The sequence below is a fragment of the Pecten maximus genome, chromosome 8, assembly GCF_902652985.1.
Source record: "Pecten maximus chromosome 8, xPecMax1.1, whole genome shotgun sequence".
Taxonomy (NCBI): Eukaryota; Metazoa; Mollusca; class Bivalvia; order Pectinida; family Pectinidae; genus Pecten; species Pecten maximus.
The window spans coordinates 36809548-36829660 of NC_047022.1; the positions used below are offsets into that span (position 1 = coordinate 36809548).

The following is a 20113-nucleotide window of genomic DNA, read 5'->3' on the forward strand; positions in this document are numbered from 1 at the left end:
AACTGTATGTTGTCATTACACCATGTAACAGATAACTGTATGTTGTCATTACACCATGTAACAGATAACTGTGTGTTGTCATTACACCATGTAACAGATAACTGTGTGTTGTCATTACACCATGTAACAGATAACTGTGTGTTGTCATTACACCGTGTAACAGATAACTGTGTGTGGTCATTACACCATGTAACAGATAACTGTATGTTGGCATTACACCATGTAACAGATAACTGTATGTTGGCATTACACCATGTAACAGATAACTGTGTGTTGTCATTACACCGTGTAACAGATAAATGTGTGTTGTCATTACACCATGTAACAGATAACTGTATGTTGTCATTACACCATGTAACAGATAACTGTGTTGTCACTACACCGTGTAACAGATAACTGTACGTTGTCATTACACCATGTAACAGATAACTGTGTGTTGTCATTACACCATGTAACAGATAACTGTGTTGTCATTACACCATGTAACATATAACTGTGTTGTCATTACACCATGTAACAGATAACTGTATGTTGTCATTACACCGTGTAACAGATAACTGTATGTTGTCATTACACCATGTAACATATAACTGTATGTTGTCATTACACCATGTTACAGATAACTGTATGTTGTCAGTACACCATGTAACATATAACTGTATGTTGTCATTACACCATGTAACAGATAACTGTGTTGTCATTACACCATGTAACAGATAACTGTGTGTTATCATTACACCATGTAACAGATAACTGTGTATTGTCATTACACCATGTAACAGATAACTGTATGTTGTCATTACACCATGTAACAGATAACTGTATGTTGTCATTACACCATGTAACAGATAAATGTATATTGTCATTACACCATGTAACAGATAACTGTGTGTTGTCATTACACCATGTAACAGATAACTGTATGTTGTCATTACACCATGTAACAGATAACTGTATGTTGTCATTACACCATGTAACAGATAACTGTATGTTGTCATTACACCATGTAACAGATAACTGTGTGTTGTCATTACACCATGTAACAGATAAATGTATATTGTCATTACACCATGTAACAGATAACTGTATGTTGTCATTACACCATGTAACAGATAACTGTATGTTGTCATTCCACCATGTAACAGATAACTGTATGTTGTCATTACACCATGTAACAGATAACTGTATGTTGTCATTACACCATGTAACAGATAACTGTGTGTTGTCATTACACCATGTAACAGATAACTGTATGTTGTCATTCCACCATGTAACATATAACTGTGTGTTGTCATTACACCATGTAACAGATAACTGTATGTTGTCATTACACCGTGTAACAGATAACTGTGTGTTGTCATTACACCGTGTAACAGATAACTGTATGTTGTCATTACACCATGTAACAGATAACTGTATGTTGTCATTACACCATGTAACAGATAACTGTATGTTGTCATTACACCATGTAACAGATAACTGTATGTTGTCATTACACCGTGTAACAGATAACTGTATGTTGTCATTACACCGTGTAACAGATAACTGTACGTTGTCATTACACCATGTAACAGATAACTATGTTGTCATTACACCATGTAACAGATAACTGTATGTTGTCATTACACCGTGTAACAGATAACTGTATGTTGTCATTACACCATGTAACAGATAACTGTATGTTGTCATTACACCATGTAACAGATAACTGTATGTTGTCATTACACCATGTAACAGATAACTGTGTGTTGTCATTACACCGTGTAACAGATAACTGTATGTTGTCATTACACCATGTAACAGATAACTGTATGTTGTCATTACACCATGTAACAGATAACTGTGTGTTGTCATTACACCGTGTAACAGATAACTATATGTTGTCATTACACCATGTAACAGATAACTGTGTTGTCATTACACCATGTAACAGATAACTGTATGGTGTCATTACACCATGTAACAGATAACTGTGTGTTGTCATTACACCATGTAACAGATAACTGTGTGTTGTCATTACACCGTGTAACAGATAACTATATGTTGTCATTACACCATGTAACAGATAACTGTGTGTTGTCATTACACCATGTAACAGATAACTGTATGTTGTCATTACACCATGTAACAGATAACTGTATGTTGTCATTACACCATGTAACAGATAACTGTATGTTGTCATTACACCGTGTAACAGATAACTGTGTGTTGTCATTACACCGTGTAACAGATAACTGTATGTTGTCATTACACCGTGTAACAGATAACTGTATGTTGTCATTACACCATGTAACATTTAAAGGTTGTGACAGAACCTGTACTGACCTAGATTTACGTTACGAGTGTTGTTGAAAGCTCTTTATCTTCTGTCAAGGAGTGCCACGTAAATCTATGATGCCGTATTTTGTCCTAGGTTTTTCGATTTCGTGTTATAAAGTTTGTTGTATAAGTTTGGTATTCTCTTTGTTATCATGTTATTAAGTATATTTAAGATGATGACAGTTATATAATTATAGTTTCCATTTCATAATATTTCATTAACAATACATATATAATACATACAAATATTTATGCACGCACTTACAGCATTGTTAAAAGAATCACACAACAGGGTTAACCTAAATCAGTCTTCTTCTAGAAAATCTTCAAGATATACATGACAGAAAGATTTCAACAAATGGTCTGCGATTTGCATACATTAATATGTAATTGATTAATATGTCGATGCTATCGTCATCAAATGACCGACATAAAGTAGATGATACATATTGATGGATATGATGATTGTAATGTTTCTGACGTTAGCACAAAATTGTCTTAATTTAAATAGCTATATGGTACAGTTTTTTTTTATGTTCCGTTCGTGATATATTACTAAATGATACTAAAAGGCTCTATTGAAATACGTGTCTTGCCAACGCTTCTCAAACTTCCCGCCTTTAGGTACATTTTTAGGTATTATTGTTGCTGCACTAGCTCATTGACACTTGAACCAGAGTGACCTTGTGTGTTGTATGTACAACATTTGGAATCAATATCATGAATTGTGAATCTACATTGTTATTTTTTTCCCTTTCTTTAGCCATCCACGTGGTGTCGCTACTAGTGTCTGCCTGGAGAATCCCCATTATAACATGGACGCCAGTCGGGGAGGAGTACTTCGAGTCACACGAAATAACCACACTCATCTCTACGTTTGGAACATATCAGAATTTTACACGGTCGTTAGCAACCGTCTTATTACAGTATTCTTGGAAAAATATAGGTAAGCAAAATCCAATAACCATTCTTGTATAACCTGATAAAACAATGAACGGGGGTAAAACAGACAAAGCTTAGACCGACAAACTACAACAGTATTGTTGATAATCAGGTAGTGATAATGCATTATGTTTTTCTTTTGATCGCGAAAAATACAAATACTTCGTACACGCAAAATGGCCTCCTCTTTTGGGAAGGTGATATTGCGAAATATATTTTATCTCATACATAACTTTCTATCAACCTATAGCATTCCGAAGTAGAAGAAAATAACACATACTACTTTTTTTGTAAATCAAATCGGTGGATGACATCTTATTTCCCTTAGTTGGTACCAGTTATTTTTTAGTGCTGGCGGTAGATATATGTACGCTGATTAGCGAATTACACACGGATGTCAAACGCGTCACAAGTTAAGCGACAGGATGATGACATTTAACTGAACGAGTCGCCTGTATATGCTGGATAGAGTGAGGAGTTCACAAAAAAATTATCAAACCACCAAAGTGGAGTTCGTCTGGTACGTCTATGTGGGGTAGATTTTTGTCTCGTATCCGGCACAAAAAGATAAACTTTGCTCGGTACACCTATCAGTTTCGGTATTAAGAACTATATGATAAACATGAGGTATTTTCAAATTGTATTGCAAACGTTTTAACAAACTATATTGCAAGATTTAAAGCTTGGAATAAATGCGATTAGTGAATATGTAAATACCGCTTTTTTCAATTATCCTTTTATTAATGCATATATAATATATACTTTTTGAATATTGTTTTTTATATTTTCCATCAATGCAGGATTATAATCTAGTTAAAGAAGTTGGTCTGCTGTCTTTTCTAAAATGCATAGTCTTCATTTCAAAGGTCAAATTCGATTTTCTCTTGAAAAGAACTCAAATGTAGACTACACATGGTTTAAATCATATCACCATACTAATGTTCCATGACGAGAGTAACAATAGTTACAGCTCCTAATTAAACAGAGTAACAATAGTTACAGCGCCTAATTAAACAGAGTAACAATAGTTACAGCGCCTAATTAAACAGAGATCCTCTTAGATATATTTACCTGGTAATCTGTCCAATCACGCCCCTTTTTTTCAAACCTTGTAGTCTAACCATTAACGGAGCCCTTCTCCAACTCCTTCACCAAATCCTTGATCTGTCACCGGTCTATATTATTTTTGCAGGTGTGATATACTTTGGAAACGAGATATGTGAGAAAGTGTCTCATTATATCTCCACCGGGTTTCCTGACAACGACATACTCATCCATCGAGTGGAGAAACTGGACAACTTCACTAAACCGGAAATGAATAAGGCCATCAACAATGTCAAGGATCAAGTAGCCAGTAAGTCAGTAGACTGTACCTTTGTGTGAGGGCATGCACAGAAATGGTTCCGGTAATGGTGATATATTGATGAATTTGTGTAACTTGTCTTATAATTTATGGAAATGATTTATTTGTGGTGTTGGTTCATCTCAGTAACTGCCGCTCTCACTCTTGTCTTTCAGTTGCGGTCGTCTTTAGTTTTGATATCTCTTCAGTTCACATAGTCGTCTTGAGTTTTAAGATTTACTCAGTTCCCTTTTTTCACTTTGCCTTATCTTTTCCTGTTGTTGTCTCTCCTTATGTCGATATCTCCTCCCCTGTTCCTTTTCTTGTCTCTCCTTATGTTGATGCCTCCTCCTCTGTTCCTGTTGTCTCTCCTTGTGTCGATGTCTCCTCCTCTGTTCCTGTTTTTGTCTCTCCTTATGTCGATGTCCCCTCCTCTGTTCCTATTCTTGTCTCTCCTTATGTTGATGCCTCCTCCTCTGTTCCTGTTGTCTCTCCTTGTGTCGATGTCTCCTCCTCTGTTCCTGTTGTTGTCTCTCCTTATGTCGATGTCTCCTCCTCTGCTGCTGTTGTTGTCTCTCTTTATGTCGATGGCTCCTCCTCTGTTCCTGCTGTTGTCTCTTTGTCGATGTCTCCTACTCTGTTCCTGTTTTTGTCTCCCCTTATGTCGATGTCTCCTCCTCTGTTCCTGTATTTGTCTCTCCTTATGTCGATGTCTCCATCTCTGTTCCCCTTTTTGTCTCTCCTTATGTCGATGTCTCTTCTGTTCCTGTTGTTGTCTCTCCTTTGTCGATGTCTCCTCCTCTGTTACTGTTGTTGTCTCTCCTTTGTCGATGTCTCCTCCCCTGTTCCTATTCTTGTCTCTCCTTTGTCGATGTCTCCTCCTCTGTTCCTATTCTTGTCTCTCCTTATGTCGATGTCTCCTCCTCTGTTCCTGTTGTTGTCTCTCCTTTGTCGATGTCTCCTCCTCTGTTCCTATTCTTGTCTCTCCTTATGTCGATGTCTCCTCCTCTGTTCCTATTCTTGTCTCTCCTAATGTCGATGTTTCCTCCTCTGTTCCTGTTTTTGTCTCCCCTTATGTCGATGTCTCCTCCTCTGTTCCTGTTTTTGTCTCCCCTTATGTCGATGTGTCCTCCTCTGTTCCTGTTGTGTCTCCTTATGTCGATGTGTCCTCCTCTGTTCCTGTTTTTGTCTCCCCTTATGTCGATGTGTCCTCCTCTGTTCCTGTTGTGTCTCCTTATGTCGATGTGTCCTCCTCTGTTCCTATTCTTGTCTCTCCTAATATCGATGTTTCCTCCTCTGTTCCTGTTTTTGTCTCCCCTTATGTCGATGTCTCCTCCTCTGTTCCTGTTTTTGTCTCCCCTTATGTCGATGTCTCCTCCTCTGTTCCTGTTGTGTCTCCTTATGTCGATGTGTCCTCCTCTGTTCCTGTTGTTGTCTCTCCTTATGTCGATGTCTCCTCCTCTGTTCCTGTTTTTGTATCACCTTATGTCGATGTCCCCTCCTCTGTTCCTGTTTTTGTCTCTCCTTATGTCGATGTCTCCTCCTCTGTTCCTGTTTTTGTCTCCCCTTATGTCGATGTGTCCTCCTCTGTTCCTGTTTTTGTCTCCCCTTATGTCGATGTCTCCTCCTCTGTTCCTGTTGTGTCTCCTTATGTCGATGTCCCCTCCTCTGTTCCTGTTTTTGTCTCCCCTTATGTCGATGTCTCCTCCTCTGTTCCGTTTTTTGTCTCTCCTTATGTCGATGTCTCCTCCTCTGTTCCTGTTTTTGTCTCTCCTTATGTCGATGTCTCCTCCTCTGTTCCTGTTTTTGTCTCCCCTTATGTCGATGTGTCCTCCTCTGTTCCTGTTGTCTCTCCTTATGTCGATGTCCCCTCCTCTGTTCCTGTTGTCTCTCCTTATGTCGATGTCTCCTCCTCTGTTCCTGTTGTGTCTCCTTATGTCGATGTGTCCTCCTCTGTTCCTGTTGTTGTCTCTCCTTTGTCGATGTCTCCTCCCCTGTTCCTATTCTTGTCTCTCCTTTGTCGATGTCTCCTCCTCTGTTCCTATTCTTGTCTCTCCTTATGTCGATGTCTCCTCCTCTGTTCCTGTTGTTGTCTCTCCTTATGTCGATGTCTCCTCCTCTGTTCCTATTCTTGTCTCTCCTAATGTCGATGTTTCCTCCTCTGTTCCTGTTTTTGTCTCCCCTTATGTCGATGTCTCCTCCTCTGTTCCTATTCTTGTCTCTCCTTATGTCGATGTCTCCTCCTCTGTTCCTGTTGTTGTCTCTCCTTTGTCGATGTCTCCTCCTCTGTTCCTATTCTTGTCTCTCCTTATGTCGATGTCTCCTCCTCTGTTCCTATTCTTGTCTCCCCTTATGTCGATGTGTCCTCCTCTGTTCCTGTTGTGTCTCCTTATGTCGATGTGTCCTCCTCTGTTCCTGTTGTTGTCTCTCCTTCTGTCGATGACTCCTCCTCTGTTCCTGTTGTTGTCTCTCCTTATGTCGATGTCTCCTCCTCTGTTCCTGTTGATTTCTCTCCTTATGTCGATGTCTCCTCCTCTGTTCCTGCTGTTGTCTCTTTGTCGATGTGTCCTCCTCTGTTCCTGTTGTGTCTCCTTATGTCGATGTGTCCTCCTCTGTTCCTGTTGTTGTCTCTCCTTATGTCGATGTCTCCTCCTCTGTTCCTGTTGTTGTCTCTCCTTATGTCGATGTCTCCTCCTCTGTTCCTGTTGATGTCTCTCCTTATGGCGATGTGTCCTCCTCTGTTCCTGCTGTTGTCTCTTTGTCGATGTGTCCTCCTCTGTTCCTGTTGTTGTCTCTCCTTATGTCGATGTCTCCTCCTCTGTTCCCGTTGTTGTCTCCCCTTATGTCGATGTCTCCTCCTCTGTTCCTGTTTTTGTCTCTCCTTATGTCGATGTCTCCTCCTCTGTTCCTATTCTTGTCTCTCCTTATGTCGATGTCTCCTCCTCTGTTCCTGTTGTTGTCTCTCCTTTGTCGATGTCTCCTCCTCTGTTCCTATTCTTGTCTCTCCTTATGTCGATGTCTCCTCCTCTGTTCCTATTCTTTTCTCTCCTAATGTCGATGTTTCCTCCTCTGTTCCTGTTGTGTCTCCTTATGTCGATGTGTCCTCCTCTGTTCCTATTCTTGTCTCTCCTAATGTCGATGTTTCCTCCTCTGTTCCTGTTTTTGTCTCCCCTTATGTCGATGTGTCCTCCTCTGTTCCTGTTTTTGTCTCCCCTTATGTCGATGTCTCCTCCTCTGTTTCTGTTTTTGTCTCCCCTTATGTCGATGTGTCCTCCTCTGTTCCTGTTGTGTCTCCTTATGTCGATGTGTCCTCCTCTGTTCCTGTTGTTGTCTCTCCTTATGTCGATGTCTCCTCCTCTGTTCCTGTTTTTGTCTCCCCTTATGTCGATGTCTCCTCCTCTGTTCCTGTTTTTGTCTCTCCTTATGTCGATGTCTCCTCCTCTGTTCCTGTTTTTGTCTCTCCTTATGTCGATGTCTCCTCCTATGTTCCTATTCTTGTCTCTCCTTATGTCGATGTCTCCTCCTCTGTTCCTATTCTTGTCTCCCCTTATGTCGATGTGTCCTCCTCTGTTCCTGTTGTGTCTCCTTATGTCGATGTGTCCTCCTCTGTTCCTGTTGTTGTCTCTCCTTATGTCGATGACTCCTCCTCTGTTCCTGTTGTTGTCTCTCCTTATGTCGATGTCTCCTCCTCTGTTCCTGTTGATGTCTCTCCTTATGTCGATGTCTCCTCCTCTGTTCCTGCTGTTGTCTCTTTGTCGATGTGTCCTCCTCTGTTCCTGTTGTGTCTCCTTATGTCGATGTGTCCTCCTCTGTTCCTGTTGTTGTCTCTCCTTATGTCGATGTCTCCTCCTCTGTTCCTGTTGTTGTCTCTCCTTATGTCGATGTCTCCTCCTCTGTTCCTGTTGATGTCTCTCCTTATGTCGATGTGTCCTCCTCTGTTCCTGCTGTTGTCTCTTTGTCGATGTGTCCTCCTCTGTTCCTGTTGTTGTCTCTCCTTATGTCGATGTCTCCTCCTCTGTTCCCGTTGTTGTCTCCCCTTATGTCGATGTCTCCTCCTCTGTTCCTGTTTTTGTCTCTCCTTATGTCGATGTCTCCTCCTCTGTTCCTATTCTTGTCTCTCCTTATGTCGATGTCTCCTCCTCTGTTCCTGTTGTTGTCTCTCCTTTGTCGATGTCTCCTCCTCTGTTCCTATTCTTGTCTCTCCTTATGTCGATGTCTCCTCCTCTGTTCCTATTCTTGTCTCTCCTAATGTCGATGTTTCCTCCTCTGTTCCTGTTGTGTCTCCTTATGTCGATGTGTCCTCCTCTGTTCCTATTCTTGTCTCTCCTAATGTCGATGTTTCCTCCTCTGTTCCTGTTTTTGTCTCCCCTTATGTCGATGTGTCCTCCTCTGTTCCTGTTTTTGTCTCCCCTTATGTCGATGTCTCCTCCTCTGTTTCTGTTTTTGTCTCCCCTTATGTCGATGTGTCCTCCTCTGTTCCTGTTGTGTCTCCTTATGTCGATGTGTCCTCCTCTGTTCCTGTTGTTGTCTCTCCTTATGTCGATGTCTCCTCCTCTGTTCCTGTTTTTGTCTCCCCTTATGTCGATGTCTCCTCCTCTGTTTCTGTTTTTGTCTCCCCTTATGTCGATGTGTCCTCCTCTGTTCCTGTTGTGTCTCCTTATGTCGATGTGTCCTCCTCTGTTCCTGTTGTTGTCTCTCCTTATGTCGATGTCTCCTCCTCTGTTCCTGTTTTTGTCTCCCCTTATGTCGATGTCTCCTCCTCTGTTCCTGTTTTTGTCTCTCCTTATGTCGATGTCTCCTCCTCTGTTCCTGTTTTTGTCTCTCCTTATGTCGATGTCTCCTCCTCTGTTCCTGTTTTTGTCTCCCCTTATGTCGATGTGTCCTCCTCTGTTCCTGTTGTCTCTCCTTATGTCGATGTCCCCTCCTCTGTTCCTGTTGTCTCTCCTTATGTCGATGTCTCCTCCTCTGTTCCTGTTGTGTCTCCTTATGTCGAGGTGTCCTCCTCTGTTCCTGTTGTTGTCTCTCCTTTGTCGATGTCTCCTCCCCTGTTCCTATTCTTGTCTCTCCTTTGTCGATGTCTCCTCCTCTGTTCCTATTCTTGTCTCTCCTTATGTCGATGTCTCCTCCTCTGTTCCTGTTGTTGTCTCTCCTTATGTCGATGTCTCCTCCTCTGTTCCTATTCTTGTCTCTCCTAATGTCGATGTTTCCTCCTCTGTTCCTGTTTTTGTCTCCCCTTATGTCGATGTCTCCTCCTCTGTTCCTATTCTTGTCTCTCCTTATGTCGATGTCTCCTCCTCTGTTCCTGTTGTTGTCTCTCCTTTGTCGATGTCTCCTCCTCTGTTCCTATTCTTGTCTCTCCTTATGTCGATGTCTCCTCCTCTGTTCCTATTCTTGTCTCTCCTAATGTCGATGTTTCCTCCTCTGTTCCTGTTTTTGTCTCCCCTTATGTCGATGTCTCCTCCTCTGTTCCTGTTTTTGTCTCCCCTTATGTCGATGTGTCCTCCTCTGTTCCTGTTGTGTCTCCTTATGTCGATGTGTCCTCCTCTGTTCCTGTTGTTGTCTCTCCTTATGTCGATGTCTCCTCCTCTGTTCCTGTTGTTGTCTCTCCTTATGTCGATGTCTCCTCCTCTGTTCCTGTTGTTGTCTCTCCTTATGTCGATGTCTCCTCCTCTGTTCCTGCTGTTGTCTCTTTGTCGATGTGTCCTCCTCTGTTCCTGTTGTGTCTCCTTATGTCGATGTGTCCTCCTCTGTTCCTGTTGTTGTCTCTCCTTATGTCGATGTCTCCTCCTCTGTTCCTGTTGTTGTCTCTCCTTATGTCGATGTCTCCTCCTCTGTTACTGTTGATGTCTCTCCTTATGTCGATGTCTCCTCCTCTGTTCCTGCTGTTGTCTCTTTGTCGATGTGTCCTCCTCTGTTCCTGTTGTTGTCTCTCCTTATGTCGATGTCTCCTCCTCTGTTCCCGTTGTTGTCTCCCCTTATGTCGATGTCTCCTCCTCTGTTCCTGTTTTTGTCTCTCCTTATGTCGATGTCTCCTCCTCTGTTCCTATTCTTGTCTCTCCTTATGTCGATGTCTCCTCCTCTGTTCCTGTTGTTGTCTCTCCTTTGTCGATGTCTCCTCCTCTGTTCCTATTCTTGTCTCTCCTAATGTCGATGTTTCCTCCTCTGTTCCTGTTTTTGTCTCCCCTTATGTCGATGTCTCCTCCTCTGTTTCTGTTTTTGTCTCCCCTTATATCGATGTGTCCTCCTCTGTTCCTGTTGTGTCTCCTTATGTCGATGTGTCCTCCTCTGTTCCTGTTGTTGTCTCTCCTTATGTCGATGTCTCCTCCTCTGTTCCTGTTTTTGTCTCCCCTTATGTCGATGTCTCCTCCTCTGTTCCTGTTTTTGTCTCTCCTTATGTCGATGTCTCCTCCTCTGTTCCTGTTTTTGTCTCTCCTTATGTCGATGTCTCCTCCTCTGTTCCTGTTTTTGTCTCCCCTTATGTCGATGTGTCCTCCTCTGTTCCTGTTGTCTCTCCTTATGTCGATGTCCCCTCCTCTGTTCCTGTTGTCTCTCCTTATGTCGATGTCTCCTCCTCTGTTCCTGTTGTGTCTCCTTATGTCGATGTGTCCTCCTCTGTTCCTGTTGTTGTCTCTCCTTTGTCGATGTCTCCTCCCCTGTTCCTATTCTTGTCTCTCCTTTGTCGATGTCTCCTCCTCTGTTCCTATTCTTGTCTCTCCTTATGTCGATGTCTCCTCCTCTGTTCCTGTTGTTGTCTCTCCTTATGTCGATGTCTCCTCCTCTGTTCCTATTCTTGTCTCTCCTAATGTCGATGTTTCTTCCTCTGTTCCTGTTTTTGTTTCCCCTTATGTCGATGTCTCCTCCTCTGTTCCTGTTTTTGTCTCCCCTTATGTCGATGTGTCCTCCTCTGTTCCTGTTGTGTCTCCTTATGTCGATGTCTCCTCCTCTGTTCCTGTTGTTGTCTCTCCTTATGTCGATGTCTCCTCCTCTGTTCCTGTTGTTGTCTCTCCTTATGTCGATGTCTCCTCCTCTGTTCCTGTTGTTGTCTCTCCTTATGTCGATGTCTCCTCCTCTGTTCCTGCTGTTGTCTCTTTGTCGATGTGTCCTCCTCTGTTCCTGTTGTGTCTCCTTATGTCGATGTGTCCTCCTCTGTTCCTGTTGTTGTCTCTCCTTATGTCGATGTCTCCTCCTCTGTTCCTGTTGTTGTCTCTCCTTATGTCGATGTCTCCTCCTCTGTTACTGTTGATGTCTCTCCTTATGTCGATGTCTCCTCCTCTGTTCCTGCTGTTGTCTCTTTGTCGATGTGTCCTCCTCTGTTCCTGTTGTTGTCTCTCCTTATGTCGATGTCTCCTCCTCTGTTCCTGATCTTGTCTCTCCTTTTGTCGATGTCTCCTCCTCTGTTCCTGTTGTTGTCTCTCCTTATGTCGATGTCTCCTCCTCTGTTCCTGATCTTGTCTCTCCTTATGTTGATGCCTCCTCCTCTGTTCCTGTTGTCTCTCCTTATGTCGATGTCTCCTCTTCTGTTCCTGTTGTCTCTCCTGATGTCGATGTCTCCTCCTTTGTTCCTGTTGTTGTCTCTCCTTATGTTGATGCCTCCTCCTCTGTTCCTGTTGTCTCTCCTTATGTCGATGTCTCCTCCTCTGGTCCTGTTGTCTCTCCTTATGTCGATATCTCCTCTTCTGTTCCTGTTGTTGTCTCTCCTTATGTTGATGCCTCCTCCTCTGTTCCTGTTGTTGTCTCCCCTTATGTCGATGTTTCCTCCTCTGTTCCTGTTGTCTCTCCTGATGTCGATGTCTCCTCCTCTGTTCCTGATCTTGTCTCTCCTTATGTCGATGTCTCCTCCTCTGTTCCTGTTGTCTCTCCTTATGTCGATGTCTCCTTCTCTGCTGCTGTTGTATTTTCCTTGGTATCTTTTTACTTCCTTTGGTTGCCTCTCTGTCAGTTTCTGTCCACTAGGTCCGCGGTATTGTCTTCGGCTTACTTTGGTATCTCCTCAATATCCTGTTGATTTATCACGTTTTGGTTTTAGTGTCTCTGATGAACTGTTTTATGTTTACATTAGTTTTATGGTAGGATAGATACTTTATATTAACCCAATGGTATACATTTATGTTGTAGTTATCATCCTGTGTGTACCGAGTGAGTTCCTTTTGGATGTCCTACTAGTGGCCCAGGAGAGGGGTATGACCAGTGGTGATTACATGTTTATCTACTGTAAGTTTAACCCTCTGATCAATCACCCGGCTATTACCAACAATACACATAAAGAACAGATGGAGAAGATGATGAAATCAGTCCTCCACTTCGGTCCATACACAATGATCAAACCGACAGAGGTTAACAGGTTCGGAACAACGGCAAATCATACGGTACGCATTCAGATCACTCCGGTCATCAGTATCGCATGTATTTCAATTTTATTTGTAGAATATTTTAAGCCAAGTTAAATTAACACGTAAATAACAATATTGTTTAATTACTATGACTGCTAATTACTATATAATTACTAATTATAATGATGTATTTTCATCATTTTTATTTTTTTGACTAAATTGACAAGGTGTTGGTAAGCATATCATGATACATTCCTTTGTGGATAGCGATAGCTCGTTTTTATCTCTAACTGTCATTAATGATATTTCTACTTTTGAAAGTATAAAAGTGCTTCGTCATTTATCGAATTGTGACGTCATATTGAGTTTTATTTCGCTATATAATTTTATGGATTTCTCCGTTTGGGAAAATGGTGTTGAGTATCAAAAGGATTACGTTAATGTATCATTCTGTTGTTTGATTATAATATTATATGAACCTACAATATGTTATTTTTTGTTTTGATTTCAAAATTTTACCAATCCAAATGTTGTAAACAAAATAACGTAAAACAAAGGACCAAGAATAATTATAAGACATATTGATGGTGAAATACACTAATCTTATATAATTAAATTTGCAATTATCACGATCGCAGAAAGTAATTGCTCCTGAATTGGTTTTGCTAACTTTTTCTGACTGAACATTATTGCAGATAGATGACTTCGTGTTGTATCTTTATGACGCCACAGTGATGTTTGCTAAATATTACAATTCAACAAGACAATCAAAGCCGAACGCGACAGGACTAGATATTGTTAATAGCATTAAAAGCATGCCCCCTTATGCTGGTGAGTTCAGATATACTTACAATCTATTAAAGTATATTAAAGACAAAAAGGACAAAATAATTAATTGGCAAAGAAAAAAATTTGTGTGCAGTAGCTTCTCTTTTCACACAAACATTCAGTTTCCTTAATAATTCAGCAAGCTATTGCGTTGCTATCAATTAAATAGCATGTCGATAAAATCAAAACTATTATTGTGTTTTCTTCTTCTTTATGCTGTTATGAAATATCTCTTACATAGGCAAATCGGGATATTTTGAAATATTGAATAAGGGACAGGCAGTGCGAGCGTTTGCGATATACCATTATGAAAATAAAAAGTACGAAACTGTGGCGTCTGTGGAAGCAGGGATATTTAAATCGTTCGGAAGTATTACATGGCCAAAAGGACACCAACCCAAAGATACGCTTCCAGAGACGTGTACCCCGGAGTCCAGCTGTGACGATTCAGGTAAAAGCTTTATATTCAATTACATTTTTTTAAATACAGTAAACTATTCAAGTAAAAATGCACACAAACTCTACACTACAACTTCAATGGTACGGGGTGTACTTGGCATACAATGTCACCAGCGCATTGTAATCCCGTCATTTATCACTTTCTCCCCCCAACCTGTCACTCTACAACCAAACCTGTCGCTCCGCAACCAAACCTGTCACTCCGCAACCAAACCTGTCACTTCAAACCAATGCCGAATCGTTGTTGCTATCTGTGAACCCTTTGACTTTATAAAAATGCAAGTTCACCTCACATACATGTACATCGATATAATATAACGCCCATTAGTTTATTTTGGTTTAGTATTGTCCTTTCAACAGCTTTGATCATTTAGGGACGGCCTGCCCGAGCAAAATGCATGCATATGGTCAATGTACAAATGTGTGTGTTTTGGGAGGTATGTTCGAGTTTATCGCCTTGTGATAGCGCGGAATTTATGATGACTTTATAGTGCTACCTCATTGAAACACACTATCAATGACACCCATCAGGACACTCCACCCGGTCACATTATACAGACAACGGGCAAACCAGTCATCACACTCCTAAAAATGCTGAGCGCTTAACATGAGTTTTGTAGTCTCTGGTATGTCTTGGCAAGGTAAATGAATCTAAAGCCTTTTCCACAGGAGTGAACGCTCAACTAAAGGCCAAAAGTGAGGTAGTGTCAAGGGAGACATAAAGAAGAATAAAGCTTCTTACGTACATGCAATGGGGACAGTTCTTACATCCTACTTGCTGTATTTCGACGATATCAAGGTTGATTCATTTTGCGATCATTTTATAGATTAAGCTAGTAAGTTGATGTCGAATTAATCCTATTCCATCTTAATGACAACTCGGCCTGTGTAAGCGACCATTTGCTGAAGATACGTGGTCACTTCTATTCCATTACCATCTTTATATTATCGAAAGACAACCTGAACTTCTCTTTAGTCTGAGTAATGATTTCCCACTAAATATTCAATCATTTCCTGGTGGTTTTCATACACTAGAGATCACCACATAGATATATATAATTTGGACTTAATTCATTCACAACTTCATTACAGATACTGTAGCTCTGTACTTAATTCATTCACAACTTCATTACAGATACTGTAGTTCTGTATTAGATCATTCCCGTAAACTATACCAGAGGTATTGGTCTACTTGTCTGTCTCCAGGATAGACACCCTGCGAGCTAGATACCTAGCCTGTGCTGATCTCCATTGTGTGGATAGTGTGACCAGCTTATTGGTGATTAACAATGCTATCTTGTGCCAATTATGAGATGTTAATGATTTGCCGTTATTATTTCTGAAGTGTTAATGGACAATGTAGTTCTCAGATGTGTAAGTACTGTTGATTATGTTAAGGACGTTAACATCGATTTTACCTATTGCACATTTGTGTAAGACCTATATAGACATATTTTGGAAATGAAAATGACACTGGTATGAACTTAATGTCTGGAAGACGTCTCCAAACAAAAATTATGACTACGTCCATGTATGAGGTTTGGTGCAGAGTACGCGTTGAGCGTTAGTTATGGCGGTACTTAAAATTGAATTAAGTTTAGGTCGTGCATCGTCAGACGTTGATGACAATTTGACTGGTGGTGGCTTTTTGGACTGATAGAATTCCTTTTCTGTTCAGGGTGATGATATAATTTGGGCTTTAGTCGCATCGGAAAGATCTTATCGAAGTCAATATCAATTTAATTCAAATGTTAGAATTCGATATTGGTTTGGGCCTAACTACAGAACCAGCTCTAGGTTCATTGTGTACAGTCAACACGCTACATAGTATGCATGAAGATTCCATAGCAATTCAGAATTTATTCGGTGAATTGTCCAACTTACCGGACATGATCAATGGACATTATGTGTGCTATAAACGAGGCAGATCATCAAATCGGGAATGACTCACGAAGTACACTACAAAAGTGCTCACTTGGCATTTTCAATATTTTTCGTATTTCCATTAAACAGATCATCGCAATGATGGTTTGGCGTACCCAAATAAGTTTGTATAGATATAATATAATTAAACATTGCAATGAAAATTCAGCGTAGTGCTTCTAAAGGGCGATGATAATGTTACCGATTAAATATTTACCGGCATATTTGCAATATTGATTCCCCGGTAAAACAAATCGCTGTGGTTCAAACCAAATTCAGACGTCCTACGATATGTCCGAGGAGCTCTCTTTGTTCACCATCATCGAACTAAGTTGTTTGGAGGCAGGCTGTGCAATGATATACTTGATTCTCAGCCATAACTTCTTCCGAATGGTAATAACATTATATCAATTTCTATGGTGGGTGTCGTCGATAAAATGAGGACACTTACACTTCCGGTACAGCTGGTCTTATTGCCCATGTTTCAGTAGCCTCAATGGAAAGCTATGATTATGTCATGTCTCTATTCTCTGTTGGGTTTTTTTACTTAGAATTATAGTTTTGTTATTATGTTGATGTTCTCTGGGTTTTTTTTAGTTAGAATTATGGTTTCGTTATTATTGCGGTACTCTCTGTTGTTTTTAATACAATTATAGTTTTGTTATTATGGCGGTGTTCTCTGTTGCTTTTGAGTAAGAACCACGGTTTCTTGATAATGTCGGAATTCCCTGTTGTTTATTTAGTTAGAATAACGGTTTATGATGTCAGCATTCTCTGCTGTTTTTGAATTTGAATTATGGTTTCGTTATAATGCCCGTAGTCTCTGTTTGTTTTGAGGTTGAATTATAGTTTCGTTATTATGTCGGTGTTCTCTGTTGTTTTTGAGTAAGAACCCTGGTTTCGTTGTTATTTCGGTATTCTTCGTTGTTTTCCTAACGATCAGTTAGATTAGTGCATATTGGGTAAGAATTGACCATTCTTAAATCTACAATACCATATAAGTATTCCATGGTGTGACTGTGTCATCCTCATTAGCACCAAATAGTTAATTATTGATAGCTGTAATATGATTGTTTTACTATCATTTGTGATATTTTGTTCCCTTAATATAGAAGTCTTTGCACGCGTCGGTGTTCGTGGTCCGTGACCAGGAGTAATGGAGTATCTAACAGGACAGGTTGATGATGATACATCACGTCTCGCCAGTATCGAGTTTAATATGTATTGTCATATTACACTCGACACTGGCGAGACGTGATGTATATAAAAAAAACTGTGATTGATATAAACGGTACTAGGATACAGATGTTAGAAACAAAAATACCATGCCAACTCAAAATCGATTAATCAAGAGACAAAGAAAAGAAAAGGCTGACACAGACCGTTAGAGAACAATTGGAACATTTGATAATAACAAGGACCAGGTAATCCATAAAGGTGTGCATTTTAATAGTACTAGATTAATGGCACATTAAATCCTTCCCAAATTAATGTTATGTCAAGTTCTCAAAGTAAGAACCGGGGCCGCGACGATAAAACTACTAAGACTGTTTAAGGAGCACCTTACATTAACTTAATATAAAACATAAAGCTACATTTACAAACCGATGATGATATCTGGAAAACGCACCAGACAAATGAGGCAAAGGAATGATTATACAACACAATCCTGTGTATGGATTTATTTCCATCTAGGGCAACACGATTGTTATCCTGCCGGTGAGATATGGATGGTAATTAATTTCAGTCTAAGCAAAAGGTTAATCTTTTTGTATTGTCAATAGTGTATGGTGTGGCACCCAATTACTTCTATTGTTAAAACCAAAGATCTAATTACTTCAATGGAAAGGAAGTAATACTGTACAAAGCACGTGCACGTGTAAGTTAATGATATACATTGTTATAGTGTAGCCTGGGTCGTTTGTACCGATAACTAACGGTACTCCAAGCCTACTAAAATAATCACTCTAAAACGTAGCATGGCTACACCTACCACAGAAACAATGCCGTCTCATATTGTCCGTTTAGTATAAAATAGTTACATAGTTCGTAAAATATGATTCTCAGTTTGAAGGTTCCAGATTGAGTTGGATACCCAGTATGGAATGCAAGACTACATCAATATTCAACACAGATATGATTCTTGGTTTACATTAAGCATAGCTGTGTTTTAACTGTAACAAATACATGTTTTAGATTTTAGTCGAATTAGTGTTGCTGTGTTTGATATTACTTTACAACATCAGCATTCAAATAAAAAATTATAAGGACAAAGTTGTGATACAAAATCTGTAAAAATGCGACAAAAGTACAACTGCGTTATGACCACCTCTCGACTACACTAACACAGACAAAATTGGGCACACTTACTAAGTTTGTCTGTCCTCGTAACGTAATTGAATCACCAGTGACAATGGCCTCTCTCCAGTGACAGTGGCCTCTCTCCAGTGACAGTGGCCTCTCTTCAGTGACAATGGTCTCTCTCCAGTGACAATGGCCTCTCTCCAGTGACAATGGTCTCTCTCCAGTGACAATGGCCCCTCTCCAGTGACAATGACCTCTCTCCAGTGACAATGGCCTCTCTCCAGTGACAATGACCTCTCTCCAGTGACAATGACCTCTCTCCAGTGACAATGGTCTCTATTCAGTGAAAGCCAGTACATGTATGTCGATCACCCACCAGAGTGACCACTCTACCGTATAGATCAGAGTGACCACTCTCCCGTTAATATCATTGTGGCCACTTTCCCGTATAGGTCAGAGTGACCACTCTCCCGTATTTATCAGAGTGACCACTTTCCCGTATAGGTCAGAGTGACCACTCTCCCGTATTTATCAGAGTGACCACTTTCCCGTATAGATCAGAGTGACCACTCTACCGTAGAGATCAGAGTGACCACTCTCTCGTTGAGATCATTGTGACCACTTTCCCGTATAGATCAGAGTGACCACTCTCCCGCATAGATCATTGTGACCACTTTCCCGCATAGATCAGAGTGATCATTATTGTACTGTAAAGATCATTGTGACAACATAGGATGTGTAGAGCAAAGTGACCATTGTCCGATATCGACAAATATGCCTATTTGAGAGACGAATGTTGTCCGCCTGATAGGTTGACCCCGTCTATTTTAGAAACGAATGTTGTCAATCTGTCAGGATGACCCGTCCATTTTAGAGACGAATGTTGTCCATCTGTCAGGATGACCGTCTTTTTTAGAGACAGATGTTGTCCACCTGTCAGGATGACCCGTCCATTTAAGAGACGAATGTTGTCCACCTGTCTAGATTACCCGTCCATTTTAGAGACGAATGTTGTCCATCTGTCAGGATGACCCGTCCATTTTAGAAACAGATGTTGTCCACCTATCAGAATGACCCGTTCATTTTAGAGACGAATGTTGTCCATCTGTCAGGATGACCCGTCCATTTTAGAGACAGATGTTGTCCTCCTATCAGAATGACCCGTCCATTTTAGAGACGAATGTTGTCCATCTGTCAGGATGACCCGTTCATTTTAGAGACAGATGTTGTCCACCTGTCAGGATGACCCGTCCATTTTAGAGACGAATGTTGTCCACCTGTCTAGATGACCCCGTCCATTTAGGAGACAAATATTGTCCAAGTATCAGGTTGGCCCCGTCTACTTCAGAGACGAATGTTGTCCACCAGTCACGATGACCTCGTCTTTTTTAAGACAGATGTTAATGATCGCCATTGAGGACATGAACACTGACAGTCATCTGAGACCTATTTATAACTGGTACTGTACCAAACAACAATGTGTATTCTTGTTTCTATTTCACCTAATCTGAGAAGATGTTGTCATATAAAACGTCCTAATTATTGGTTAGCAGTTATGTCCTGTTGTTGGCTGTCCTTATAAAGTTCGACTACTCCCCTAGGTAAAGTACGGTATCTCTTTACAACTTAGCATATTCATGATAGGTCACAGTATGTCAAATAGTTT

General features: G+C 40.7%; 1 protein-coding gene across 2 annotated transcripts in view; it reads left to right on the forward strand.

The window, feature by feature from the left end:
* The window catches only part of LOC117333390 (atrial natriuretic peptide receptor 2-like), a 52151-nt gene that overhangs the window by 20967 nt on the left and 11071 nt on the right, over nucleotides 1-20113 (forward strand). For both annotated transcript variants that reach the window (XM_033892664.1, XM_033892663.1), the window contains exons 3-7: nucleotides 3083-3265; nucleotides 4454-4615; nucleotides 12719-12969; nucleotides 13629-13764; nucleotides 14003-14212. In XM_033892664.1, the coding sequence (XP_033748555.1) occupies nucleotides 3083-3265; nucleotides 4454-4615; nucleotides 12719-12969; nucleotides 13629-13764; nucleotides 14003-14212 (942 nt within the window). The remainder of the gene's footprint in view (nucleotides 1-3082; nucleotides 3266-4453; nucleotides 4616-12718; nucleotides 12970-13628; nucleotides 13765-14002; nucleotides 14213-20113) is intronic.